This window comes from Neofelis nebulosa, chromosome 1, assembly GCF_028018385.1.
Source record: "Neofelis nebulosa isolate mNeoNeb1 chromosome 1, mNeoNeb1.pri, whole genome shotgun sequence".
Taxonomy (NCBI): domain Eukaryota; kingdom Metazoa; phylum Chordata; class Mammalia; order Carnivora; family Felidae; genus Neofelis; species Neofelis nebulosa.
In genome coordinates this window covers 95,702,428-95,728,636 of record NC_080782.1, presented here as the reverse complement: position 1 = coordinate 95,728,636, position 26,209 = coordinate 95,702,428, and the positions used below count along the sequence as shown (strand labels likewise).

General features: G+C 38.9%; 1 protein-coding gene across 5 annotated transcripts; it reads right to left on the bottom strand.

Annotated features, from left to right (window-relative positions):
• Positions 1 to 1,636: 1,636 nt before the first annotated feature.
• DHFR (dihydrofolate reductase) lies at positions 1,637 to 26,099 on the bottom strand. Of its 5 annotated transcripts, none has more exons than XM_058728419.1 (6): positions 25,889 to 26,099; positions 25,503 to 25,552; positions 23,363 to 23,468; positions 17,213 to 17,339; positions 13,477 to 13,631; positions 1,637 to 1,996 (listed from the first exon to the last, which is right to left on the bottom strand). In XM_058728419.1, the coding sequence occupies exons 1-6, from the start codon at positions 25,972 to 25,974 to the stop codon at positions 1,882 to 1,884; spliced, it is 639 nt and encodes a 212-aa protein (XP_058584402.1). In that variant the 5' UTR covers positions 25,975 to 26,099; the 3' UTR covers positions 1,637 to 1,881. The 5 variants fall into 5 exon arrangements, with proteins under 5 accessions (XP_058584402.1, XP_058584419.1, XP_058584411.1 ...); XM_058728436.1 differs by having other exon boundaries at positions 13,477 to 13,592; XM_058728428.1 differs by lacking the exon at positions 1,637 to 1,996 and adding an exon at positions 5,841 to 7,395.
• Positions 26,100 to 26,209: the final 110 nt, after the last annotated feature.

Below are 26,209 nucleotides of genomic sequence, written 5' to 3'. Positions count from 1 at the left end.
AAGAACAATCAGGAGAAGCAGCAGTTGTGAGTCTGGTATCTGTCTCTTTCCCTTTACAGATGTGGCGGAGTCTGGTGCTAGGTTCACTGAACCTGTTTCCTCTTCCCTCTGGTCCACAGCTAGCCTACATTTTGCAGCCTCCTGGCATTAGGGTGTGATTATGTGACAAAGTTTTGGCCGGAGGACTGTGGGGGAAAGTGGTATGTGTCCCTTCAAAGCTTGCCCTGCCAGACCTCCCACATGTGATCTTCTGTGCTCTTTCCTTTTTAGCAACAACCTTGGAAATCCCTAGTTGAAGATAGAATCTCCAAGGTGGAGGGAGTGTGAATCCCTGAATCTCCACCTGGAGAGCTGCCTACTGGTCAGAAACACCTCTGTTGCACTTTATTTGAGCAAGAAATAAGCTTCCATGGTGTTAAGTCATTGAGATTTGGGGTTTATCTGCTAAGGTAGTAAATCCTTAACCAACACAGTAAGTAGCTAGCATTGCTTTTCACTTTTCATGTACTGTAGGGAAAGCTCACATCAAGTTTGTTTTCGTCTATTGACTGGGAATGTAATTTATAGCCATGTGGCTAATACAATGAAATGCCAAATCAACCCCAAATGCGGATGCCACATAGAATTTATTATAATGAGATTGACTATATGAGAGAAATTAAATGTGACATTTCAATTCCAGATTGCAAGATTCTATCTATCGACATTTTGAAGATGCTAGACATCTTGAGGGGAGACAAAGGTAAGGTAGTTTCTGCCTGGAAACAGCTGGCAGTCTGGCATAGCTGAACGAGCAAACACTATTAATTGTATTCTCATGTTCATCCTCCTTTCTTCCTTGCCAGGAGAACTTTGATTTTGTTGGGGTGGCGGGGAACAAAATGATAGGTGTTGGTCAAGATTCGTTTTAAGGCAGAGATCCTGAATTCTGATGTGCATTAGTAGAATTAGACTCAAGTGCTAGGAGTATGTGGGACAGGTTTTGCTTTCCTGATGAAAGGGAAATATGTGCCTGACATTTCTCACTTCCTCTCTTCCTCCTGCTGTGAACATGGCTTAATTTCTGAAGCAGCAGTAGTCATTTTGAAATCTTGAGGGAAAACCCCAGAGAATCACAGAGCCAGTAAATCCAAATTTGTTTACCCCACTGTTAACTGGACTTGCTGGTACTTGCAGCTGAAGACACTCCTAATTGATAAAAGAGAGATGAGAATAACAAACAGCTGTTAGGCAAGCTGCGGGTAAGTGCTATAACAGAGATAGGTAGCACTGGGTGATTCAGAGGAGGGTGAGAAGGAAGGCTTCATGAAAGAGGGAGCCCTCTGAATTTGGACAGGACTCTGAGGAACACATATGATTTACACTCGACGATACAGGGATGGAGCCATTATACGGAGAGAGAACTGCATAAGGAAGGGGATGTGTGTGGCAAAGCTTGGCTCTATGTGGGGACTTGTGAGGAGCTGGGGGTGGCTTGTGTGTGACATGGAGGGAGTAGAAATTTTAGACAGTAAGTCTGGGAAGATTGGTCATTGCCATCTGGAGAAGGCCATAAAGGCCAAGGTGGAGTTTGGTCTTAGTTGGGTCAGCATGAAGGGGAGACGGTGGCATAATAAGAGGTGCAGTTCAGAGACTATTTGTTGGCCATGTTTATCATAGTTTATTTGGATTGAAAACCACCAATTTAGATTACCCCAACAGTCCAAGTGAGAGCAAATAAAGACCTGAACTAGATATGGTTATGAAAGAGAACAGATTGGCAAAGTGAGGTGAAGCAGGTGAAGTAGGTGCTTGCCGCTGGATGGACCTGGGGCCTGATGACACCTGCCCTTCCTTGGTAAGGCCTTGTGCTGGGTTTTGGAATCTGGAGATGAAGTTTCTTCATGGTTTTTCCTCTGCCGGGAGCATATATCTGACTTCCTCCTGACCGTCAGTCTCCATCTCTCTAGATCCTTCAATACCAAGCTCAAATCCCACTTCAGAAGAGTCCACATGTCTATCAATAGGAAAAAGGATAAACAAATGGTGGTGTGGCCATACAGTGGACACTACAAAGTTATAAAAAGGAACAAACCAGTGACACATGTAACAGCAAGGCTGACTCTCACATAAATGATGCTGAGTGAAATAAGTCAGACATCCTGTATGATTCCATTCATACGAAGTTCAGAAACAGGCAAAAATAATCTAAAATGAGGAAAAAAACCCCAGAATAGCGCTTGCTATTGAAAAGGGGTATGAAGGAGTTTTCCGGGGTGATGGACAGAGGTTTGGGTCATGAAGACACATGGATTTACTAAAACCTGTAAAATGCTACACTTAAGATCTGCATTTCTCCATGTAGATCTTACCCTTCCCCCCAAAAGTAAACAAATTTTGAACTGTAGTTAATGACATACAAGCTTAAGAATCTAAGGATGAAACATCCTGAGATCTAAACTTACTTGGAAATGTATCAAAATATAAGAATGACTGATGGATGGATGGCTGGCTAAATATGTGGTAAAGCAGAGATAGCAGTGTTAACAATGACAGAATCTAGGTGATGGATAAGAATGGGTGCTTAATGTATAATTCAGCTTCTCTGTGTGCTTGAAATAGTTCATAATAAAATACTACGGGGAAAACCCTCGAGCTTAAGATTTGATAATTCACCTATCAAAGAGGACTGGCAATAAAAAAACCTGCGGGCAAACATTGGCCCTTTGCAGGTGCTATGACCAGGGGCTCTAAAAAAGGCGTCATTCAGGATGCCTTCCCAAATAATTTTGTCTAGTAGGTGCAGCAGAAATTCTCTTCTCTATTTTCTACACTTTTTCCTGAGCTCCGGCATCATTAAGTCTTCCCCCCTTACAGACTAACCCTCTATTCCTTCAGGGTTTGTGTGTCCGATGGTCCTGGGGCAAAGAAGTACAGACCACCTAAAACATGTCCTCCAGTACTAAGTTTCACATCTAGTTTAATTACTGACTGCAAAGTTATTTGAAAATACCACACAACAGGGGTGCCTGGGTGGCTCAGTTAGTTGAGCATCGGCTCAGATCATGATCTCAGGGCTCTTGAGATCAAGTCCCACGTCAAGGTTTGTGCTGTCAGCACGGAGTCTACTTGGGATTCCCTCTCTCTCGAAATTATACAAACTTAAAACACACACACACACACACACACACACACACACACACACCACACACACCAGTGTGGTTTGTTCCTTTGTTCCAAGAGTAAAGAGATTTAGAGAATAAAGAAATGTCAATGTACAGACAGAAAAACTTCCCAGTCCCCTTGAGGTCTCCTGGGGAACAGAAAGGGCAGGACCAAATAATTAGAAATGGTCGGCAATGCAATTTCATTTTTGCGCCAGGAAAAGCCCAACTTCACATAGATTGTAGGGCTTCTTTCCTCTGTGTTTAGCCAGAAGCTCTATCCCTTTTATGACCAATACCTTTTCGTTAAGAGTCTCTAATTCTACTCCTGATACTCATTTGATGATGTATTTCTTTTTTGTCCTAACTGGAACATCCTTGTTCACAAGTTTCAATCTTTCAGAAATCACTATTTTTCGGAACCCTTTCGGCAGCTGGCCAGCTGACTTTTCCCTCACAAAGTCATGTTGCCTATAGGTCATTTGCTGCAGTTTTTAGTTTACCAAATACATATAAAGCTTCTTGTTAAAGGGACATCTGTTCCTGTTTACTTACTATGTATCTCTTTGAGCTACTGATGTTACTTTTGTATCTATTTTTATTACATATTTAATGAAAATCTAGTTCTTTTTTTTTTTTTTTTTAATTTTTTTTTCAACGTTTTTTATTTATTTTTGGGACAGAGAGAGACAGAGCATGAACAGGGGAGGTGCAGAGAGAGGGAGACACAGAATCGGAAACAGCCTCCAGGCTCCGAGCCATCAGCCCAGAGCCTGACGCGGGGCTCAAACTCACGGACCGCGAGATCGTGACCTGGCTGAAGTCGGACGCTTAACCGACTGCGCCACCCAGGCGCCCCGAAAATCTAGTTCTTAATATAGATCAGCAACACATCGTTCTAACCTTTACAATTTTACTTTCTCCAATCTCATACATGTTGATTTACAATTTGCTCATTTTTCTATTTTGCTTTATTCAGATGTCCTAGAGATAGGAAATAAAGTTTCAGGGTTTTTTTGTTTTCTTTTTTTCCCCTTGGAGGGCCAGAAGCACTCTAACTCAGTGATTTACATCCTTGGATACGCTTTAGAATCATCTGGGGGTGTTGTTTACTCTGCAGATTCTGGGACCCATCCCTCATACAGGTGTACTAGGGAGGACATTTTGAGAAACATTTATTAGGACATGGGTATGTTACATAATTTCAACCTCACAGAAACATAAAATGGGCTAACCTGAATATTTAGAACATATGTTCATGTTTTATTATTTACATTTTAGCCTCCAATTATCAACACTTGACAGTGCTGTTTTATAAATCAATGTGGAAAAAGGAAGACTTGCATTTGTCTTGAAAATGAACAAACCAGGCACCACGAGAGAAAGCCTGATGGTTTTCTAGCAATCGGTCTTAGGAATTTTGTGTGACCCTTGGCTAATTATGTTTTCTTCTTTACATTTTTAAGCAGACTCTGGGGATAAATTGCCATTAAGAGTCTGAAATTTTACGTGAGGTGTTCGAGTATCAGGAGGTCAGCACTTACAAACTAGCAACTTATTAAGGAAGAATTTTTACTAAATACACGAAAATGGTTAAATAAAATCAAGATCCCTAAAGTTTTGCAGTGAAAACAGTAGTCTCCTGCTCTCTCCCCCCAACCTCAAATGTCCTTTTCATTGGCAAGCATTTTCATCCTCTTAGCTTTTCCTTCTGGTAGTTACGTTCATGTTGGTTTCTTTCCTCCAGTTAACTATTTTGGTCATTTTTCAAATGAATGTATTAAGGTATATTATTTTTAGCCTCTTAAAGTTTATAAAAAACCTGAGCAGTCTCCTGCCCCACACCCTCCCAACTCTCCAGATTAATGGCTCTTAACAGTTTCTTCTGTTGTTTTTTCTCAAATAATTGATTACATCTTGATTTGTTACTTTACATATTAGTGATTTCCTGATATGTCAATGAGGATTTAGCAGTTAGACAGCTATCCCCACTTTTCCTCTCATATTGTCCCCAAATAGTTACCAGACTTAAGTCCTTTAGTCCATTTGGGTTGCTGCTACATTCTTTTGCAAATTTCTAGATAGCAACATAGAAGGATTTCTCTTGGTATTTATCCATGAGTACAAATGTTAGGTCGAAGGGTATGTGCTTCTTCATCCTGAATAAATATTGCCAACAAACATGGTAAAAGGCTGACAATGTCAAGTGTTGGTGAGAATGCCACATCTGAGTATGTGGGATGGTACCTTACTGCAGTTTTAATTTCCATTTCCTCAGTTACTAGTGGGAATATTTATCTTTGAATGTATTTATTGGCTATTTGGGTTTCCTCTTCTCTAGATGGCTTGCTTCTAAGTATCTGAGTCCTAAAAATTCTAGATACCTGTACTAATAGTTTGCTGATTATGTTCCTTGCAGAAAGCTCCACTGTTTTCTTAAGGATTGTAAGTCTCATGCAGGATTGATTCCTTTTCTTGTCTGTGATCTGTTTGGTTGTTTTTTTTTTCCCCCTCTTTGGAAGATTTTAGTAAATTCCTTTATACTCTTGATTTCTATATTCTAATTTTACTGCTCAACATAAGGGGCTCAATTATTATGTTAATTGTTCATGAAATCCAGCACATAATACTTAAAAAAATCTAATTACAATAGGCATACCTAATTCATAAAATAACATGCTCAACTCTGATACTGTCGACAGTTTCAGCATACATTTTCCTACACATACTATATACCATCAGTAAATTTTTTAGGTATGATACACAATTCGCTTCTTTTATTTAACAGTCTTTGGCATTTTTCTGTCAGTACCTCATTCTTTTTAACTGTTACAGACAATATTAAATTCTACAGACATTGGTTGGTTATTTCTTTATTGATTGTCATTTGGGCTGTTTCCAAGTTTTATTTTTTAAGGTTTTTTTTTTTTTAAGTTTATTTATTTTGAGAGAGAGAGTGCACGCGTGTGAGTTGGGAAGGGGAGCAGTGCAGAGGAGAGAGAGAATCTTAAGCAGGCTCTGTGCTGTCGGTGCAGAATCCGATGTGGCTTGATCTCATGAACTGTGAGATCATGACCTGAGTTGAGATCAAGAGTCTGACGCTTACCAGAATGAGCCACCCAGGTAGCCCTGTTTCCAAGTTGAAAAAAATTCTCAGTGCAACAAATTCTCTTGGGTCTATCTCTTTGTTGTTCAGGATTAATATTTAGAAGTAGAAACTCAGCTCTGGGTCCAAACCCAGAATATTTTTAATTTTAATTGATATTGTTAACTTAAACTCTAAAAAAGTTGTATTAATTTACAAGGCAAAAAATGCCCTTTCTTTGGATACCTAACAAATCCAAATCTTTGCTAACATGGTAGGAAAACATGTTTTAATTTTCACTTTTTAATTCAGTGAAGTTTAATTTTGTTTCCAACTTCATAATTTTGGTTTCTTGCATTATCTAGTTTCATTTCACTACCTTTTTAATTTCTAATTTTAGCCATATGCTTGTTTTAAATCACTCTTTTTTGTAAAGAACAACTTTATTCTTCTATCATTGTAACATCCATGGAATCCCACAGAAGATCAGAAGCAGAGTTTTTAGAGGTCTCAGACCTTTTCTTTTAACCTTCAAAAAGACAGTGTCCTACCTGCCTCTTTACTATCCCAATGGAATATACCAGAGTCCCCTCAACTTACTGATTGCCTGAGTGAACAGAACCTTTTTTGAGAAGAGTGAATGAAATGCATGGAGAATTCAAAGTCTCTATTTTGATTTAATTTTCTTTTAATATCTGAGTTCTATCTCTTCTGTTTATAATCCATGTCTGACCTTTGGACAAATCTGCCTAGTTCTATCTCTATAGGTCCTGGTTTCAACTCATGCTCTTGGGGAATTTTTTCAACTTTGGTTTTTGAAAGATATGCTACCGTAGGCAGGTGCTGGTCCTTGATGGGCATCATACAGCTATAGCAAAAAAGGTTTCATAAATGGTTATCTGATATGGAATAGTTAAGACTAATCTTAACTATAGTCTACTTAAGATTAATTTATAAAATCTCATTGCTTACAAATAATTAGCCGTTGACCTAAAGTCACAAAAGTCTTTTTTTCTAATATTAAAAAATATGTAATTGGAGGGGAGGGGGAACAACTAACTTGAAATAAACCAGAAAACACCTTCACATTAATTGTTCTTCTCATATACTTCAAATTTGTACTTAATGCTTTTCTCCTCCTGGATATCAGAAAGAACACCTGGGTATCTGTAAAAGAAAAATATGTGGAATAATTTGTCAATTAAAAAAAAGATATATACTGTGTCAATTAAAAAGAGATAGCTCAGCCAAAAGGCATCAATAAAGTAAATAAAAGTTTCGTCTTCATTTTTTTTTCCACAATGGTAAGTCACGGTGAAACTGGGTATCATACAAATACACTATGGAACAGTGTAGGAAACAGAAAGAAAAACTTGCAAACTGTACAGAAAGTTAGGAAACAAAAAGTGCAATTTATCCTTTCCTTCTGACTCCTAATTCTTCTGTCTCAAACTAGCCACTGTCAGCAGTTTCTCTTTTACCTTTCCACTATCACCCAGCTAGTATGAAATGTAGTAACATTTTGCAAATCTTACACTTGATATCAAATTTCTTACGTGAGCAAATGAAAAACAAGATACAACCTTTAGCTGCTTAGAGTAGAACTGAAGTTATGTGTCCTGTATGGTGAAAGATTCTGCTGTTTAATCAGTGGACACCACGCTGCTCTAATTTCCCAGAGTGTTCCTCACGGCAGTTCTTTTATGGACATCACTGTTTATCTGAAATTTTCTCTCACTTAGATCTGTGTTCCCGCCACCTCCAATTCAAAACCCAAGCCCTCCTTTGCGTATATACCAAGAGGCAGAGTTGCTAGATCATGTGGTAGTTCTATTTTTAATTTTTTTGAGGAGCCTCCATACTGTTTCCACAGTGGCTGCTACCAGTTTGCATTCCCACCAACAGTGCACAAGAGTTTCTCTACATCCTCACCAACACCAACACTTGTTATCTCGTTTTTTGTTTTTGATAACAAATCAGGACCTCAAAGAAATATATATCCTCCCATGTTCACTGCAGCCTAGTTTACAGTAGCTAAGCAACCTAAATGCCCATCAACAGATGAACGATTAAACAAAAGTGCTGTATTTACATACAATGGAATATTGTTCAACTTCAAGAAAGAAGGAAATCCTGCCATATGCAGCAACATGGATGAACCTGGAGGTCATTATGCTAAGTGAAATAAGCCAGTCACAGAAGGACAAATACTGCATTATCTAAAATGGTCAGACTCGGGGCGCCTGGGTGGCGCAGTCGGTTAAGCGTCCGACTTCAGCCAGGTCACGATCTCGCGGTCCGTGAGTTCGAGCCCCGCGTCAGGCTCTGGGCTGATGGCTCGGAGCCTGGAGCCTGCTTCCGATTCTGTGTCTCCCTCTCTCTCTGCCTCTCCCCCGTTCATGCTCTGTCTCTCTCTGTCCCCAAAATAAATAAAAAACGTTGAAAAAAAAATTTTTAAATGGTCAGACTCATAAGAACAGAGAGTAGAAGGGTGGTTGACAGGTGTTGGGGGAAAGGGGAAACACAGTTGTTCAAAGGGAATAAAGTTTGTTGTGTAAGATGATTAAATTCCAGAGATGTGCTGTGCAATGCTGTGTCTACAGTTAACAACACTGAATTGGAAAACTAAAATTTTGTTGAGAGGAGGTCTCATATTGTATTCTTACAATAAAATTTTTTTCCCACTGAAAAACCTACCACCAACAAAAAATCCCCTCAGGTCCTCCACTGAGGACTGTACTGACCACTGAAAAACCCACCACCAACAAAAAATCCCCTCAGGTCCTCCACTGAGGACTGTACTGACCACTCTCGTCTCCAACCCAAATCTTATACTTCCTCAGTATTGTGCGAGCTGCACCCCCATGTGCTCCAGGTGGGGATGAGGAACACCTGCTTTGATCAGACTTGTGTTTGACTCTGGTTCTGTTGTCTTCATCCTTATGAATAATCTGGCCCTGAGTTCATTACATTAAGTGCTCTATAAATGTTATTCTTTAGTATTATGAGTTTCTTTCACCCCGTTTTTTTTTTTTTTAAAGAATTTTTTTCAACGTTTTTTATTTATTTTTGGGACAGAGAGAGACAGAGCATGAATGGGGGAGGGGCAGAGAGAGAGGGAGACACAGAATCGGAAACAGGCTCCAGGCTCCGAGCCATCAGCCCAGAGCCTGACGCGGGGCTCGAACTCACGGACCGTGAGATCGTGACCTGGCTGAAGTCGGACGTCTAACCGACTGCGCCACCCAGGCGCCCCTCACCCCGTATTTTCTAAACTCATTGTAGCAGGGTTAAGATAGGAAAAGATTTAAACCTTTTATGATACCCAGTGCAATGCTGAGTAATAACAGGTATTAACCTTTTGTTGACTAATCAGAGGTATGCCATTTGATAAAAAACATAAACATATAAAGTAACAATAGTATAATAACATATAAAGAAAATAAAATCTATGTTTCTATTTACTAACCATTTCCTGAGCTGTTTCTGTTCAACTGTTTTAGTAGCAATATAGCATTTTTCTTTTTTTAAAGCAGTGATTTTTCGAGGCCAACTTTTAACCATAATTTTAGTTTCTTTGGAATGAGTCACCAAAAAGTAACATTTACATTTTTGTGTGTTTGTAAAATTCTCAAGAGTATCAAGATTCTCAGTTAAAAGATAAAAGCAAAATATCAAAATTATTTCTAAAACCACAAATAATACTTAGAAATACTATGTTATTGGCTGGGTATAGTCAGCAGCCACGGTATTAATGTTAATCTGCTCTGTGAAACTGAAATTCAACTCTGCTTCGGATTAATTTTACTTTTCACAATATTTATATATTCAGTCTATTATTCGTTCAAGAGAGAGAGCATGCCTACACATAGAGAGGGAGGGAGAGAATCCCAAGCAGACTCCATGCCCAGCGCAGAGCCTGACACAGGGCTCAATCTCACCACTGTGAGATCATGACCTGAGCCGAAATCAAGACTCAGACACTTAACTGATTAAGTGACCCAGGTGCCTCCATATTCAGTCTGTTTAATAATGACAGAACTACCCCAACCATCATAATTCCAAACTTTTCTGAAGAGCAAACTGCTTAGGAGCCACATATGAACTCTGAGTTTAAGCCTAACAGGATGTGGAAATGCCTCCTATTTGTTATGAACCACCCAGATAGAGATCCCCCTCTAGAATCTTCAGGCAGTAAGGAATCCAGTAGCTATGAAGAAACATAAGATTCGAACTGACAAAGCATGAGAATACTGAGATGATGTAATGTAAAGTCTAAGAAAGAGGTAAATAGTTATCTCTAAGAAACAACTCACAACTAAATTTAAATGAAGACTATAGCAAGCACAGGCTCAGGAGGAGTCATACAAATAGAATGAATAAGGATCCTGTTGGCTAGTCAGGAACTAATGGGAATAGAAGAGGAACTGTTAGCCCATCAAAAACTTTCTTAAATTTGTCTATTGAAAAGGGGCATCTGTCCCAGCTCTGGAGCCAACTACGGCCTCAAAGGCCTCTTCTGGCCTTTATCCTCTTTGCATAGTTACATGGAACGCTGTTAACTACAAGGAAAAACCTGTTTGGGGCTCATTAAGCAGAAAACTGCTGGTATAAAACATTTAGGCCTGCTGGTTTGGCTGGAGCCTAGTGTGAAATAGTTTGAGATGGGAAAGATTTCTTATAGGTAAGATGAATGAGGGCACAGCCTTAGAGGACAGGCTGGAATGCTGCTGTCAAAAAAAAAAAAAAAAAAAAAAAAAAAGAAAAGAAGAAAAAAAAGAATTATGCAGACAATGACCCATGGGGGAAAAAGGCAGACGCAAAGTAAAACCTAACTTTGTTAAGATTTTTTTTCTGCTTTTAGGTTTCTACCACTTGTGGCTTCACCCACATTCTAATTTTATTCCCTTTGCACTTCACAATAGTCCTCTCATCTTTATTTCATTTTACTAGTGCTTTTATTACCAGGAAGTATGGTGTTAATAAAAGATAACTGTTTGAACTGAAACTTATGTCACTACAAGAGGGCCACTAATAGGGAGAATGGGGGGGGGGGTCTAACCTCTGTGTAGCTGTGGGAAAAGAAAAAGGGGAAGTAGAGAACAATCAGAGCTCATTTCTGGACAGTACGGAGCAATTCTAAGTTCCCCAGTGTACAGACATTTGGAGAGAATGCAGCTCAAGAATTGAGCAACATTACGGATTTTCAGGGACAAAGTATATTCTCTTTGTCTTTCCAGGTTTCTCTTTTTTCTACCTCAGGAAAGACTGACCTACTCCAGATCTCCCCTTAGGGGATTCCCTCCACTCTGCGTTCAGGAGGTTGTTACTATGTTGGTACAACTTCAAAGTAAGACAACCATCAAATGATGTAAGAGGAAAAAAACAAACAAAAAGACTCCATTTTCTTTCATAGCCTTGTCTAGAATGTCCATTTTTGAGCAATTTCCTTGGAATTTGGTTTTGGATAGAAATTTCCTATCTGAAGCTTCCCACTATTAAAATCTTCTAAGACATTTAAAGAACTGGGGAGCCTGGGTGACTCAGTCACTTAAGTATCCGACTCTCGGTTTCGGCTCAGGTCATGATCTCACAGTTCATGGGTTTGAGCACCGCATCGGGCTCTGTGCTCTCAGTGAAGAGCCTGCTTGGGATTCTCTCTCAATCCCTTTTCTGTGCCCTTCCCTCATTCTCTCTCTCTCTTAAAATAAATAAACTTAAAAAAATAAGTAAGAACTAACACCAATCCTTCACAAACTCTTCCAAAAAAATAGAAGAGGAAAGAGACCATTTCCTGACTCATTCTGTGAGGCTGGTACTCTCCTGACACCAAAACAAGGTGAACACATTATTAAAAAATGAAACTACAGACCAATATCCATTATGAATATAAATGCAAAAATCCTCAACAAAATATAAGCAAATTAAATCCAGGAACATATAAAAAGGACTACACATTACTACCAAGTGGATTTATTCCAGAAATGCTAGAATAGTTTAACACGAAAATCACTGAATATAATACACCGTATTTATTAATATTTATTAATATTAGAAGGATGTGTTAAAACCTAGTCTGAAAGCATTGATACGATTAATCTTCTACTTTTACTCTTCACAGCCAATAGCTGAGAAGTACTTAAAAAAACTTTTTTTTAAAGTTGAAGTATGAAAAGTGCTTTTAAACTAAAATGCTGTGAGTTTTCAAAATCAGGCAGTTTCATGCTGAAATCTTAACTCCATCTTTTCTTCCATCACCACCACTGCTATCCAAGTCCCTTGTTCTTTCACCTCAACTCCTGCAGCTAACTGGTCTCCCAGCTTCACTCTTGTCCCTTCTGTTCTCCACAAACAGCTGGAACAATGTCACCCTCTCTTCAAACCCTCTAAACTTGTGTCTGGTCTGACCCCTCTGGCCTCCCCCTTGCTTATAATGCTCAGAGTAGTCAGTCCCTGCTCAGGGTCAGGGAGCACAACCAAGCTTGTTCCTGCCCTCTGGTCTCTACACGAGCTATTTCTCTGGTTTCTGGAATGCTCTTCTCTTTGCATGGTTGGCTTCTTGACATTTAGATCTCAGCGTAGACACCACCTCTTCAGAGAGGACTTCTCAGACAATATGGTATTTACCACATCACAATATTTCAGTTCTCCATATAGCAACTCTCTTAATGTTTACCTTTCATTTACCACTCTCCTTTTCTACTACAAATACTCTAATCTTAGAGAGCAGTGACATCTTGGTAAGCACGGCTTCCCCAGTGCCTAGGACAGTGTCTGATGCTAAGCAGAGACCTCATAGAATGAGCTAATGACTACTCTCTAGATTTCAGTCAAATTATTAAAACTTAAACATCCCAAGTTTGTTAAAGCAGATTTCCCAAAATTCCTAGTTTTTTTTTTTTCATTTTTTAATGTTTATTTATTTTTGAGACAGAGAGAGACAGAGCATGAACGGGGGAGGGGCAGAGAGAGAGGGAGACACAGATTCGGAAGCAGGCTCCATCCAGGCTCTGAGCCATCAGCCCAGAGCCCAATGTGGGGCTCAAACTCACAGACCGCGAGATCGTGACCTGAGCTGAAGTCAGACGCTTAACCGACTGAGCCACCCAGGTGCCCCTCAAAATTCCTAGTTTTTGTCTGCAAAACACATTTCTACTCCAAATTCAATATGAAGAGATATACTGTTTCTCTGATTCTTAAGCAGGAAATCCAAAAGTACTTCAGACAAATTAATAACATTTTACTTACTCTGGGAGAAGTTTATATTTCTCCAAATCAATTTCTGGAAAAAATGTGTCACTTTCAAACTCCTGCATAATCCTTGTCACAAATAGTCTAACGTGGCCTGGCCTGTTCATGGCTTCCTTTGAAAAAACACAAGAGGCATCAATTTCTTTATTTATCTGTCAAAAGAAACAAACTCTTAAGATTTGTTTGTTTTAATTACATAGTCAAGTTTGTATCTGGTATTAAGAGACACGCTCCATAACTTGTCACCTCCAAAGCATGCTATTTAAATATCCTATTATTAAGTTTGGGGTCCTGCAAAGTATGTCTTAGTTATTTTGAGAATGGCACTAATAATTAACACTAATTATGAGAGTGAGTTTAAATATATTCTGGCCGCTAGTTTGCTTACATGAATTCTTATTTCATTTAAGCATTCAGTATTATCTTCTTTCTTTGGTGGTTGTTTAAGAATTAAGAACCCTAGGGGCGCCTGGGTGGCGCAGTCGGTTAAGCGTCCGACTTCAGCCAGGTCACGATCTCGCGGTCTGTGAGTTCGAGCCCCGCGTCAGGCTCTGGGCTGATGGCTCGGAGCCTGGAGCCTGTTTCCGATTCTGTGTCTCCCTCTCTCTCTGCCCCTCCCCCGTTCATGCTCTGTCTCTCTCTGTCCCAAAAATAAATAAAAAACGTTGGAAAAAAAAATTAAAAAAAAAAAAAAAAAGAATTAAGAACCCTAAATTATCTAGTTGCTCTCCACAGAAAAATTTGCATATGTATATATATGGATAAGATAGTATATAATTTTATGAGATTTTGATTACTAAAAATCCCAAGGGCATACTTAATTAGTACATTTACACAGAATTTAATAACGCTTCCATTTCTTAGGAGATAGCTACAATGCTAGCAGGTAATTTACTTTCTTAGCCTCTGTTGCTAATGATTGTATTGGCCTTATATTGTTAATGACTTTTCTAACTATAGCCTATGCTACAGTTGATAGTTTCTATAGAAAAAACTGGGCTTGAATGAATATCTTAAAACTCTAATAAAAAGTCATGAGTCCTAATTGCATCTCCAAGAAAGTAATAACCCTTGATTTTCAAATAACTTATGGAAGAAAAAAATATAAAATTTCAAGTGTGTGTTATCCTTGGAATTCCAAATAAGGGCATAGAACAAATGTTACTTTTTATTTTTGGCTTTTTACTACAGCAAATATAAACTCACTTATTCTCTTGCCCCAATCAAATAAATATCCTACCAATTCTTAATGTTATCAAAAATTAGAAAAACTGAATAGGACGAACCACAGCAGCATCTGAAAGTCTGTATCCAAGGAAATACTATATGGCACAACCTTTTCTGTAAAGGGTCATATGTAAATACTTTAGGCTTTGTGGACCATGTGGTTTCCTTCTTTCCTTTGTGGGCAACAGCAGCTGTAGACAATACTAAACCAATGGGCATGGCTGTGTTCCAATGAAACTGTGTTTACAAAAACAGGCTGGCCCCAGGGAAGATGAGCCTAAAAGTTCTACAAGTTATGGTGATGAGAGGCAGGTGCATAATACAAAATTACCAGTTGGAGATTCTACTTCCTTATGTGAGTTCGAGCCCCACGTCAGGCTCTGTGCTGACAGCTCAGGGCCTGGAGCCTGCTTTGGATTCTGTGTCTCCCTCTCTCTCTGCTCCTCCCCTGCTCACACTTTGTCTCACTGTTTTTCAAAAATAAATAAACGTAAAAAAAAAAAAAAAAATTAAATATTTATAAAAAGTAGATTTTCAAGTGAATGTGGTATTAAATCATTCAAAATGCATATTGAACAAAATAAAGAAATGACTTGTTTTCCTAAAAATTCATGCCTGGCTGAAAGATCAAAGGAAAATGTCCATTTCCTCATAAAACAAATAAAGCAAACCAAAGGTTGTAGAAACAGGTCTGGGATCCTGGTATATCTTTTCTTTTAAAACAAATTCAGTGTATATATGTTATAACAAGACACCAAAGTGTAGGGGCTGGCTTTTTTCCTTCCCATAAACTTTAATTTTTTATTAGTGTTTTAAGAGTCCAAAAATTCTATTTATTATCCTCAAAAATTTTGAAAGCTGAAAGTCATTTGGTATTCAAAAGAAGAAATATTTTGGAGCACCTGGCTGTCTCAGTCTGTGGAATGTGACACTCCTGATGTGAGGGTTGTGGGTTTAAGCCCCATGTTGGGTATAGCGATTACTTAAAAAAATAAAATCTTATGGGGTGCCTGCGTGGCTCAGCCAGTTGAGCATCAGACTTCAGCTCAGGTCATGATCTTGCAATTTTTGAGTTTGAGCCCCGTGTCAGGCTCTGTGCTGACAGCTCGGAGCCTGGAGCTTGCTTCAGATTCTGTCTGTCTGTCTGTCTGTCTCTCTCTCTCTCAAAAGTAAATAAACATTAAAAAATAAAATTAAATTAAATTAAAAAAAAAAAAATACGAAGTTTTCAGCCGGAGCCTCCATCTTCCAGTAATTCACCAAGGGAAAGAGGAGAGGCACCTGCTGAATGTGCTCTAGGTGTTCTAGGAAACATGGAGTTGTTCTGTTGGCTACATACCTGTGAATCTACAAGAAAGTTTTATTTTGGACATCAAGGGAATAGGCACTGTTCAACAAGAAATGTTTCACAAATGTTACCACTGCAAAACTGGAAGAGTCTACAATGTTACCCAGCATGCTACTTGCATTGCTGTAAGCAAACAAGGGCAGATTTTTGCCAGGAGAGTTAATGTATGTATTGAGCAAATGCACTCAAAAGAGCCGAGATAGCTTCCTGAAGTGTGTAAAAGAAAATGATCTGAAAAAGAAGGAAGCCAAAGAGAAAGGTACATGGGTTCAACTGAAAAGCCAGCCTGCTCCACCCAGAGTAGTACATTTTGGGAGAACCAATGGAAAAGAGCCTGAACTGTTGGAACCCCTTCCCTATGAATTCCTGGCATGATAAGTGTAAAAAAAAAAAACAAAACAGACCTCAAGACTGGGAAAAAAAAAAAAAAAGGACTATTTTCTCTTTTACTCGTTTTTTCTATTATTATGAAACATGTAATAGTTTTCCTATGCTTTCATATTATACAAAATTGTTAAGTTTTAACAAATTCGTATACATTTAGTCAGTGTATAGTAACTGAGAGCCCCATTCCTTTCTCAGTAAGGACCTATATATTCTTGGAAAAAGGGGATAATTCAGTATATCAGGGCACATCTAGGGAGTAGAAAACAGTGCAATGCAAGTACAATTCTAAGGGAAGGATTTAGAATGTTTTTATCAATTTTTTTAGTGTTTATTTATCTTGAGAGAGGGAGAGACAGGGTGGGGAAGGGGCAAAGAGAGAGGGAGACACAGAATCTGAAGCAGGCTCCAGGCTCCAGCTGTAGGCAGAGAGCCTGACACAGGGCTTGAACCCATGAACCGTGAGATCATGACCCAGTCCGAAGTTGGTTGCTTAGCCAACTGAGCTACCCAGGAGCCCCTAGAATATTTTTAAATTAGAAACATCAACTATTTGGAATTGAAAATCAACTGGAACAGGCTTAAAAACTCGCTTTTATATTTTTATTTACTTTTCATGATAGTATCTAAAACGAGTAAATCAAATTGACAATGTGTCTAGTTTATAGTAGGGATAATGTACTTCCTTTGCTCATGGCCTAATTTTTTAAAAGGTCAGATGGCAGGGAATCTGAAGGCAAGTGGGGTAGAACATTTCTTTATGATTTTACTTACCTTATAAACAGAACTGCCTCCCACTACCCAAACCATGTCCACTTTGTGTGCTAATTCTGGTTGCTCAGTAAGTTCTAAGGCATCATCCAGACTTTTGGCAAGAAAATGAGCTCCTTGTGGAGGTTCCCTGAATTTAAAAAAATTACAAATAATGTCTATAAAACCCATTCATACCAGTCAAGTAATCTGAATTGGAATAAATAATTATAAAACCAAAATCATCATAAATATGACTTCTTTCAATAATAAACACTTAACATCAATATGGCCTATGACCAAAAATTCAAACCATATTTGTGTATGTACGGTCCACAATGAATCAAAAAACAGAAACACTTCTGGTATCTTGTGATATTTATGGTTGAAAAAAATCAGAAGAGTAGTGGTCTCTGGAGGGATGGGGTAAAGATTCACTGGGAAGAGGCATAAGGGAACTTAGGAGGGGTCATGGTAAAATTCTCCATCTTTGATATGGGGTTACATAGGTGCCTACATTTGTCAAAATTTAGCAAAAGTACATTTAAGACTTGTACATTTCATTGTATGTAATATTTATCTCAAAAGATGGGGCACCTGGGAGGCTCAGTTGGTTAAGCGTCTGACTCTTGATTTCAGCTTATGTCATGATCTCAGGATTCCTGAGATGAAGTCCTGCATTGGGCTCTGCGCTGTCAGCTTGGGATTCTTGCTCTCCCTCTCTCTGCCCCTCCTGAACTTGTGTGTGGGCGTGCTTGTGTGTTTGCTCTCCTTCAAAATAAATAAACTTAAAAAAAAAAATTGTAAAGAAATATTGAACTCTAGTTAATGATATATATGCTGAAGTATTTAAGGGAAAACATAATGACGTTTCCGTGTTACTCTGAAATGCTTAAAAAAAAAAAGACCAGTGGATGCATGGATGGATGGTAAAACAAGCATAATAAATTGTTAATGGTGGAATCTATGTGTTAGGTATACAGGTGTTTAAGGTTCTTTATGTTTGAAAGATTCATAAAAAATGTTGGAGAGAGAGTAGTATGTTTGAATGACTGTAGTTTGGAATGATGTTTGAACTGTTAATATGTGATGAATGGGGAGTAAAAGACTTTTCATGTTTCAAATATAGAAGTGGATGAAGTATTAATAAGCATGTATATTTTTTAAATTAAAATCCAAAGGAGAAAGAATTAATTTCAGTGTTACATCTTCAGTTTAATTTCTCCCTATCTCCACAACTGTTTATTTTTTCCTGGGGGGGGGGGGAGGGGGCGGGTGGAGAGTGATAATTCCCTTTATAATTGAAGAAACATAGAATTTGACTTTCATTGTAATTAGAGAACAGAAATTATAATTCAAAGTCAAGTTCTCATAGTGATGCTTTAAAAAATTATGTAACTGCCTTTGAACTAGTGCTTGTAACAATGATTAATCAACAGCTAATGGAGATTATTAATTCTCTTCACTGCCTCCTCCCTCACCTCCTTCATAGATATTTTACTTATTTCACCCTTTGTCATCTCTAAAGGAGTAAGATAGCACAAAGAATGTATTTTGACTAAAAGCTGAAAAAAGACTCGCACACCAGGGTGAGGTTAAATGAGCCAAGGAAGTCTCTAAGGTGTCAGGGAGGCTGCAGCGAGTAGGCTGGACAAGGCTGTGTAGGGGGAGAACTGAGTCTAGATTTGAGCTTGGGGAGAAGGTAGTCTACCTAAAGTCTAGAATGACAAACAGAGTCCAGGTGGTTTTAGTAACTGAGGATGTTGAAGTCAGAAATGATGACAGGTGTCAGGGAAGAATGAAAAATGGTGGTTTAGGATCTGACATAGTGACTTAGGATCTGACATAAGAGGAGAATTAGAAATTGGTGGGTTGTAGCAAAATAATTTAGAAGGTGGTATAAATGTTTGGTGTGGATTCAAAGAAAGGGGGCAATCATTCTGTGTAGATTGTGGAACAATGGCTTGAAATGCTTCCAGGGCTTAAGGTGAAGACTACTTTTTTGCCCTTTTGTAATGAGTCTGTTAAAGGAAAACAAAGACTAGATTAAGGATTTGTTTCAGATTTTAATTATCATAAAGACATGGAGGAAATGCTTCTGCAAAATGTTATTCCTTAGCAGTTTAGGAATGTTTGAAACACTTGACCCAAGATGGGTATAAAAATATAAGCAAAAAGTTGAGCTAATGTTTCAGCTAATTAGGCCACTGTGTTCACTGTGTAAAAGCACAAATCCTAGGAACACAGTGAATAGTATATAGCAAACACTCAATACTGTGACTTATTTCATTGCCCACTTTACTTCCTCTATTTATCTCAGACTAAGAGAGATTGCATTCCCTGACAAGAGAGTTGGTATGTGGTTCCATATGTAGTCAAGCATGTGGACATCTTTGATATCTTGTTTCAAACTTAGAATCTTAGCTCCTGAAGAGGGCTGGCATGAGGACTAAGAGATAATGCAAAACAGTAGGCACACCAGTGATACTTCCATCCTTCTCCCTTCTCCAGAGAGGCTGCTTTTTACCTGGATAGTTACATTAGAAAGAAAATATCTAACATTTGAGGACCCATTTGCTCTCCGAAGTAGTGGGAACAGGTAGTACTTTATATGCATCAGACTAGCAGTCCTATGTAAGTACTTTTATTCCTTTTTATAGATGATATTGAGGCTGAGGGATTCAGTGGCCAGTGGCTATAGATCTAGGAAATGGTGGACCTGAGATTTCAACTCCAGCAGCCTGACATTGGGAGTCTGTGTGTTACAACTCCCAACATAGACAAGGGATTCAACTGGTGGCCATAGGCTACAAAGGTGTCAAATTCTCGTCCCCTCAGACCTCAGGATGGTGTGGCCTAGTTTAGCAGAGCCTTAAGACCAGTGTCCTCTGGCCTTGAGCAGCCTCATTTGATTACCTCAGGGTACCATATAAACATTATCCTTTCTCACTGTGCCTGATGTGAAAGATGATGTGGCAGATGGAATTCTGGCTCAATTTCCGAGACTGTTGGGAAAGCATTTAAAAAACAAAAAACCCTAGGCTAGAATCATATCTTAACCAGAATTCAAAAATATGTTCAATTTAAGATCTTTCAAACTCAGTCTCTGAAACAGAATTTCCAACTAAAATTAAAATTGGTTCAAGCATGCTCCATCCTCATAATCGAATACTATGTAGCCACTAAAAATATTCATAGAAATTAATCTTTCCATATATCAAATGGGGAAAAAAAGACAGGTTACAAAGTGATATTATGTGGGATCATCCTATTTTTATAAATCACCTAAAGACCATCCATTCTGTAAAAATTTCTGAACCCCTGCTTTGCTAGGGGATATACTAAGTGCTGGGATATACTAAGTGCCACTGTACCAGTGGCAGGCAGAGCTCTATCTCAGCAGTGGCCATAATATGAAAAGGATATGCGATGGGGATGTGTGGAGGATGCCAGGTAGGCAGAGGTGGTACATCATCTGGGTGGGGTGATGAAGGAGAATACTCCTTGGAGAATGATCCCTTAGCTGACAGTCTCAAAGGAGATAAAAACATGTGCAAGACACGGAAGTGATGGATGACCATAGAGGATACTGAGGTTTATACTGAAGTTACAGAAGTTATTTATTTAACACAAGAAAGCTCCAAGAAAGTTGAAGGTAGTAGTATGTAGTGAAGTTTAAAACAGTAAAGGGTAGCACAACAGAGCAAGGTCTTGAGACCAGGAGAAAACGGGAGTTTAGGATAAAGTGGTGGGGGCAGACGGAGGATTCTGGTTGACAGGAGGGGATTTTTGACTCAAGACTGTGGGAAGGAAGAACAAAGTGATAGATTAGGGCAAAAAATGAGATCACAAACCTGCTCATTGTGCTCCCGTTAATATTTTCTATTAGAGACCAAAGGTAATTCTGCCAAAATAGAAAAGCTGGGACAGTAGGATCTGATATTGATAGGGTACTTTCTGTGTGCCATAAATTTAACATAAAAAATTTCAATTAATCCTCAAAATCACCCTAAGAAGTTCTCATTATTAATCCCATTTAGTAGATAAGGAAACTGTCATTCAGCAAGGCATCAAGTTAATAGGTACCAGACCAGGTAGTAGAAGCCAGGTTGGTAACTCTTTGCTGTACCAAGTATGTGAATAGTGAGGACAGAAGAGAGAAAGCTTTAATCACTGTGGAGAATATGACAGACCGTAAAAAATTATTATACTATGAGATATCAAATAGCTTTCATGAGTTGAAGACAATTTACAACAACTTATATCATGAAGGAAATTTTGGATTTACTAAAGATGCTCTCAAAGCTATAGCAATGTGGTAAAATTTATTTAATTTTTGGTTCCAAAGCCTTAAAAAATTACTTTATTGAGCTATAAGTTATATACAATTCAATTTATCCTTGAGGATTCAACTTCTTACATTGGAGGGTGGTGGTGAAAAACTGAGTATTTCTAAAAGCTTGCCTGAGCAATAGCGATTACATGGGTAAATCTCTCCCCTTTAATTCAGAATCTAGCACTGTATGGCATACAGCAGGTGCCCAGGTTATGTGTGTAACTGACCCCCAAGTAGGGAAGCAGAAGGAAGCACAAAAAATAAACTCTAAAATGTTTTCCTAACTGGTATGTTTATTTCCTCAGAATAACTGATAATAAAAACTCTGAAATTTTCTGTCTTAAAAAAAAAACAAGTGAAATATAGCAACAAATGTTATATAAGAAACAACCAAAGCCAATTACATGCACAACAGTGGGGGGGGGGGGGTCATAAAGAAGAAATTAGACTCATCATTTGCAGAGATTTGCTGGCTCAATTGAATATCCCCCCCACTGAGATTTGTTTATATCTGTTGTAGCTCAAGCTAGCCATAAATAAACTTGAGTAGTATTCAAGAAGATGTTATCAAAGAGTCTCTGGGAATGGCTATACAGTCTGTGAATTTGGATTCTACCAAGTAAAAAAGATAATCAGAATATCCTAGCAACCAGAATAAAGAGAACAGTATAAAGACTGAGGCAGATGGCAAGATGCACATCAACTTTTTCCTCATCATCCAAGGCGATCAATGCAAATACTCTGGTATACTTTCTTTCATGTTTTTACCTGTGCCATTCTAGAAGGGATTTGGGAAAAAAATCTATATAAGCCTGAACCCCCTTGGCCTACAGTTGTATAATGTTTTTTTCCTGCTCATAGTGTGATGGTCTTTGATGTGTTCACTGGGCTGGGCTATAGTCCTTGGTTATTGAGACACTAACCTAAGTATTACTGTAAAGGTATTTTGTAGAAGTGATTAAAGTTGATAAATTGACTTCAATCTGGGTAGGCAGGATTGAATCAGTTGAAAGGCCTTAAGAGCAGCTCCTCCAGCTTCCCTGAAGAAAAAATTTCACCTGCAGATAGCAGTTTCAGGCCCTGGTGAAGAGTTCCAGCATGCCCTTTCTGATGGTGTGCCCTACAGAGTTTTGGACTTGCCTAGCCAGCACCACAAATGTGTAGGCCAATTCCTTGTAATAAAGTCCCCAGGGCATTTCCAGGCATCAGGAACTATCTACTCCAATGTTAGATTGGAGGACAGGAAAATTCCTAGCAGAAGGCAACTGGAGACACTTCTCTTTCTTCAGGATCCCTAAGTCAATTCCAATACTTTCATTTTTTTCACCTGTAGACATTGCATAAAGAATACAAGTACCAAATATTATTTGGGTGTTGTGGTAAACTAGGAATAATCGGGCACAAGGTTATGACTGATTTTTAGCCCATCCTAAAATTTCTATCTTACTGTATCCAGGGCAGGGTATGGAGAGGGGATAAACCACTTAATCTTGGTAAACCCCAAAACATATGTGAAACTAGAAAAAAGTTATTAACTGTATTGTATACATGATAATTGAGCCTATTGAGTGACAGTTCAAGGAAACTGGCAAAACTGTTACCCCAGTGAGATTTAATGTAACTTTTCAGAGTGGTGAAATCAATCACTTAAGTAGCAGAGTGAAATTATTGTCATGTGGCATAAATAACTGCTTATTCATTTTCTGTAATCACCTTGATGACATTAAGCAGCGTGATCAATAGTGCTATATTTATACAATTTTGTTTTGTCATACACAGACCTCTACCATAAGAAACGGGACATGATTTTCATGTGGTGAATTTGTGATAATACTTACTTGAGGTCTCTACTGAGAACTATATTAATTCTGTCCTTTAAAGGTCGATTCTTCTCCGGAATAGAGAACCATGTCTTTCTACCCATAATCACCAAATTCTGTTTACCTAGAAAATCACATAAAAATAAGTATATTCTGGGAGTATACATTTATATTTTCATATATTCACTTACATGTGCAGAGATAGGACTGTCACAGTGACACCTAGTGGATCTGCTTTAAAAATTAAAACTTAAAACAGGCTTACAAAATTTACATTTATCACCCATTTCCTAAATATACTATTTTTCTCTTTGGTGTTATCTGATTTATATCCAATGTTTAGTTTTAATCAATTGCAATTATGTATAATAGTGAAGAGCCAAGATTCTGGGGCAAAGTGCTGAAACTGAATGTATTCAGTCATCTACTAGGCAAGTCATGAATCTTCTGTGCCTTATGTTAATGGAGATAACAGTAGTAGTTCCTAGTTCTAGGGTTATTGTGGGGATTGAGATTTAGAACATCTAGTAAGTACTGTTTAACTGTTTGATGTAATAGTATTATTCATTTGTATACTTTGTATTTATATTAGTAGCCATACTTTTAAAGATAGCTGTTTAGTATTCCACTCAATTAAAAAGCCAAAATGCTTTCAATTGTGCCTCTATTTTTTAAGTAAAATGCTTCCATAGAAACTTTATACACATAACTTCCATTTTTCATATAATTACGTGGAAGAAAAATCTTGGGAGTCAGATATCTGGATCAAAGGAATACACACATTTCTATAACTCTGGGTATGTTCTGGCAGGCTATCAAAAGAAGTGCACGTGTCTGTTTTAAAGAATCATCATTAGTTTGAATTTCTTTAAACAAAAATACTAACATTTACAAAATACAAGTACACTATGCATTTTTCTGTATTTTACATCATTACTCATAACCAAATTATCACCTCCAAATGTGGAGACAAATTTTTTTCCTTTAAGAATTAAAACCCCAATAATTCATGATGCCCCCTGTAGAATATGCACTGCATTTTCAAGGACAGAGCTTTAAGTGTTAATAAGGAGATATCAGTGATCAAAAATAACAGAGGCAAAAGGTGAGGAATTCTGATGAGAAATGGTACAGACTTGGCCTAACAACAAAGGTGGAGATGAGTGAAGAGCATAGAAAGACATTGGAAAAAAATTTTAAAAAAAAGAAAGAAAAAGAAAAAAGAACAAAAAGCCAAGTCGACCTTGGTATCCTTTCATCCACTCATCAAAGAAACACTGTGTTTACTGAAAGCAAGTGAATAGGCCAGGTGTTGGATGCTTTTCCTATTACTAGATCATACACTGGATTCTAGAGTGGTTCATGTCAATTCTTTAGCTTCAAGCTCCTGCTATCTTGTCTCTACCGATGACCCAAGTGCAAGATCCAAGGACCTTGTACCTGTCCTGTTAAAGTTATGCTGCATCTGCTTTCTGATTGACTGTTTGTCTTTTACTCTACTATTTCTTCTCCTATGACCAAATACATATCTCTTAGGTTTTCAACGGGCATCTCACCACTATATTCTCTTCCATGGTTGTCCTCTCCAGTGGCTCAATTCACCCACTTTGCTGTACCTGAAATTATCCTGGAGATCCCACAAATTCCTCAAACCTCAAAATTATCATTACACCTGCACACTCTTCACTTCTTTATTCTCCATGTCACCCAGACTCTCAAACTGAAGATCTGAGAGTTCATCCTTGATTCTTTCCTGCATCACCTTCACCCTTTCTCATCTCCACATCGAGTTCATGTAACTGTTTCTTTTTGTTGTTGTTTTTTTACTTTTATCTTCTTCACTGCCTTCCAGGCCCTACCATCGCTGTTAGCAGCTATGCCAAAGGCCTCCTCTGGTCTCCTTCCCTGCTCTTTCCCTAAAGCCTGTACCTAGCTGCTAATTCTGCCCAGTACCTCAATTTACGCGTGCCCACATAAAATTTCAAAGAACTTTTTTTTAAAAAACGTGACAAACCTTGGGAACTGCGTATAAATCACTGGTAAGACAAAAGGTCCCAGATTAACATGGAAAACTTTTTATTTAAGTAAAATTTGCACTGATAAGCTTACTCAAGCAAGATATTTCCCAAACCTCAATCACTTAAAAATCCCACATTACCTTCTACGGATGAGGTTGTGGTCATCCTTTGGAAATACTTGAATTCATTCCTGTAAATTAGACAAACAGTGTTACTCAGAACATTATCTGGTAGGCTCAAGCCGTAACCCTCCCGACAGACGCTGCACTGGGGGTGGGGGGGTGGGGGTGGGGAAAAGTCCTCGCCGGGCAACCGGAGCAGGACGGAAATCGAGAACTTGGCCGGCTGGCTCCAGATGGCGGAAGGAAGCCCTGGTCCAGCTCCTGCCTGCTCAAGTGAAAAGTCCGATCCCATCCTCCCAACCGAGAGTGTCTGTTAGGCCCCGCCCTGGTGCCGCGATCAAAAGCAACCCGCGCCAGTTCTCCCCGTCCCCCAACACCCAATCCAGTTCCGGGCCCGTAGGTACCTGAGCGGCGGCCAGGGCAGGTCCCCGTTCTTGCCGATGCCCATGTTCTGGGACACAGCGACGATACAGTTTAGCGGACGAACCATGACAGCCACTGTGAACACCACACCGCTTGCTCACAACCCTGGGAATCCCGGCCGAGCTTGGCGCGAAATTGCAGCCATCCCGCCCCCTCGGTCCTATTTGTGCAGCCGAGACCCCGCCCCCTGCCCCGGCGCACGGCAGGGTCGTGACGTGCTCGCGCACGCAGACTAGGGGAGCTGCGGTGGCGTGCTCGCGCTCCCGCTTGGGCCCTGCCCCAGTGGCGTCAATCTGTGCCCT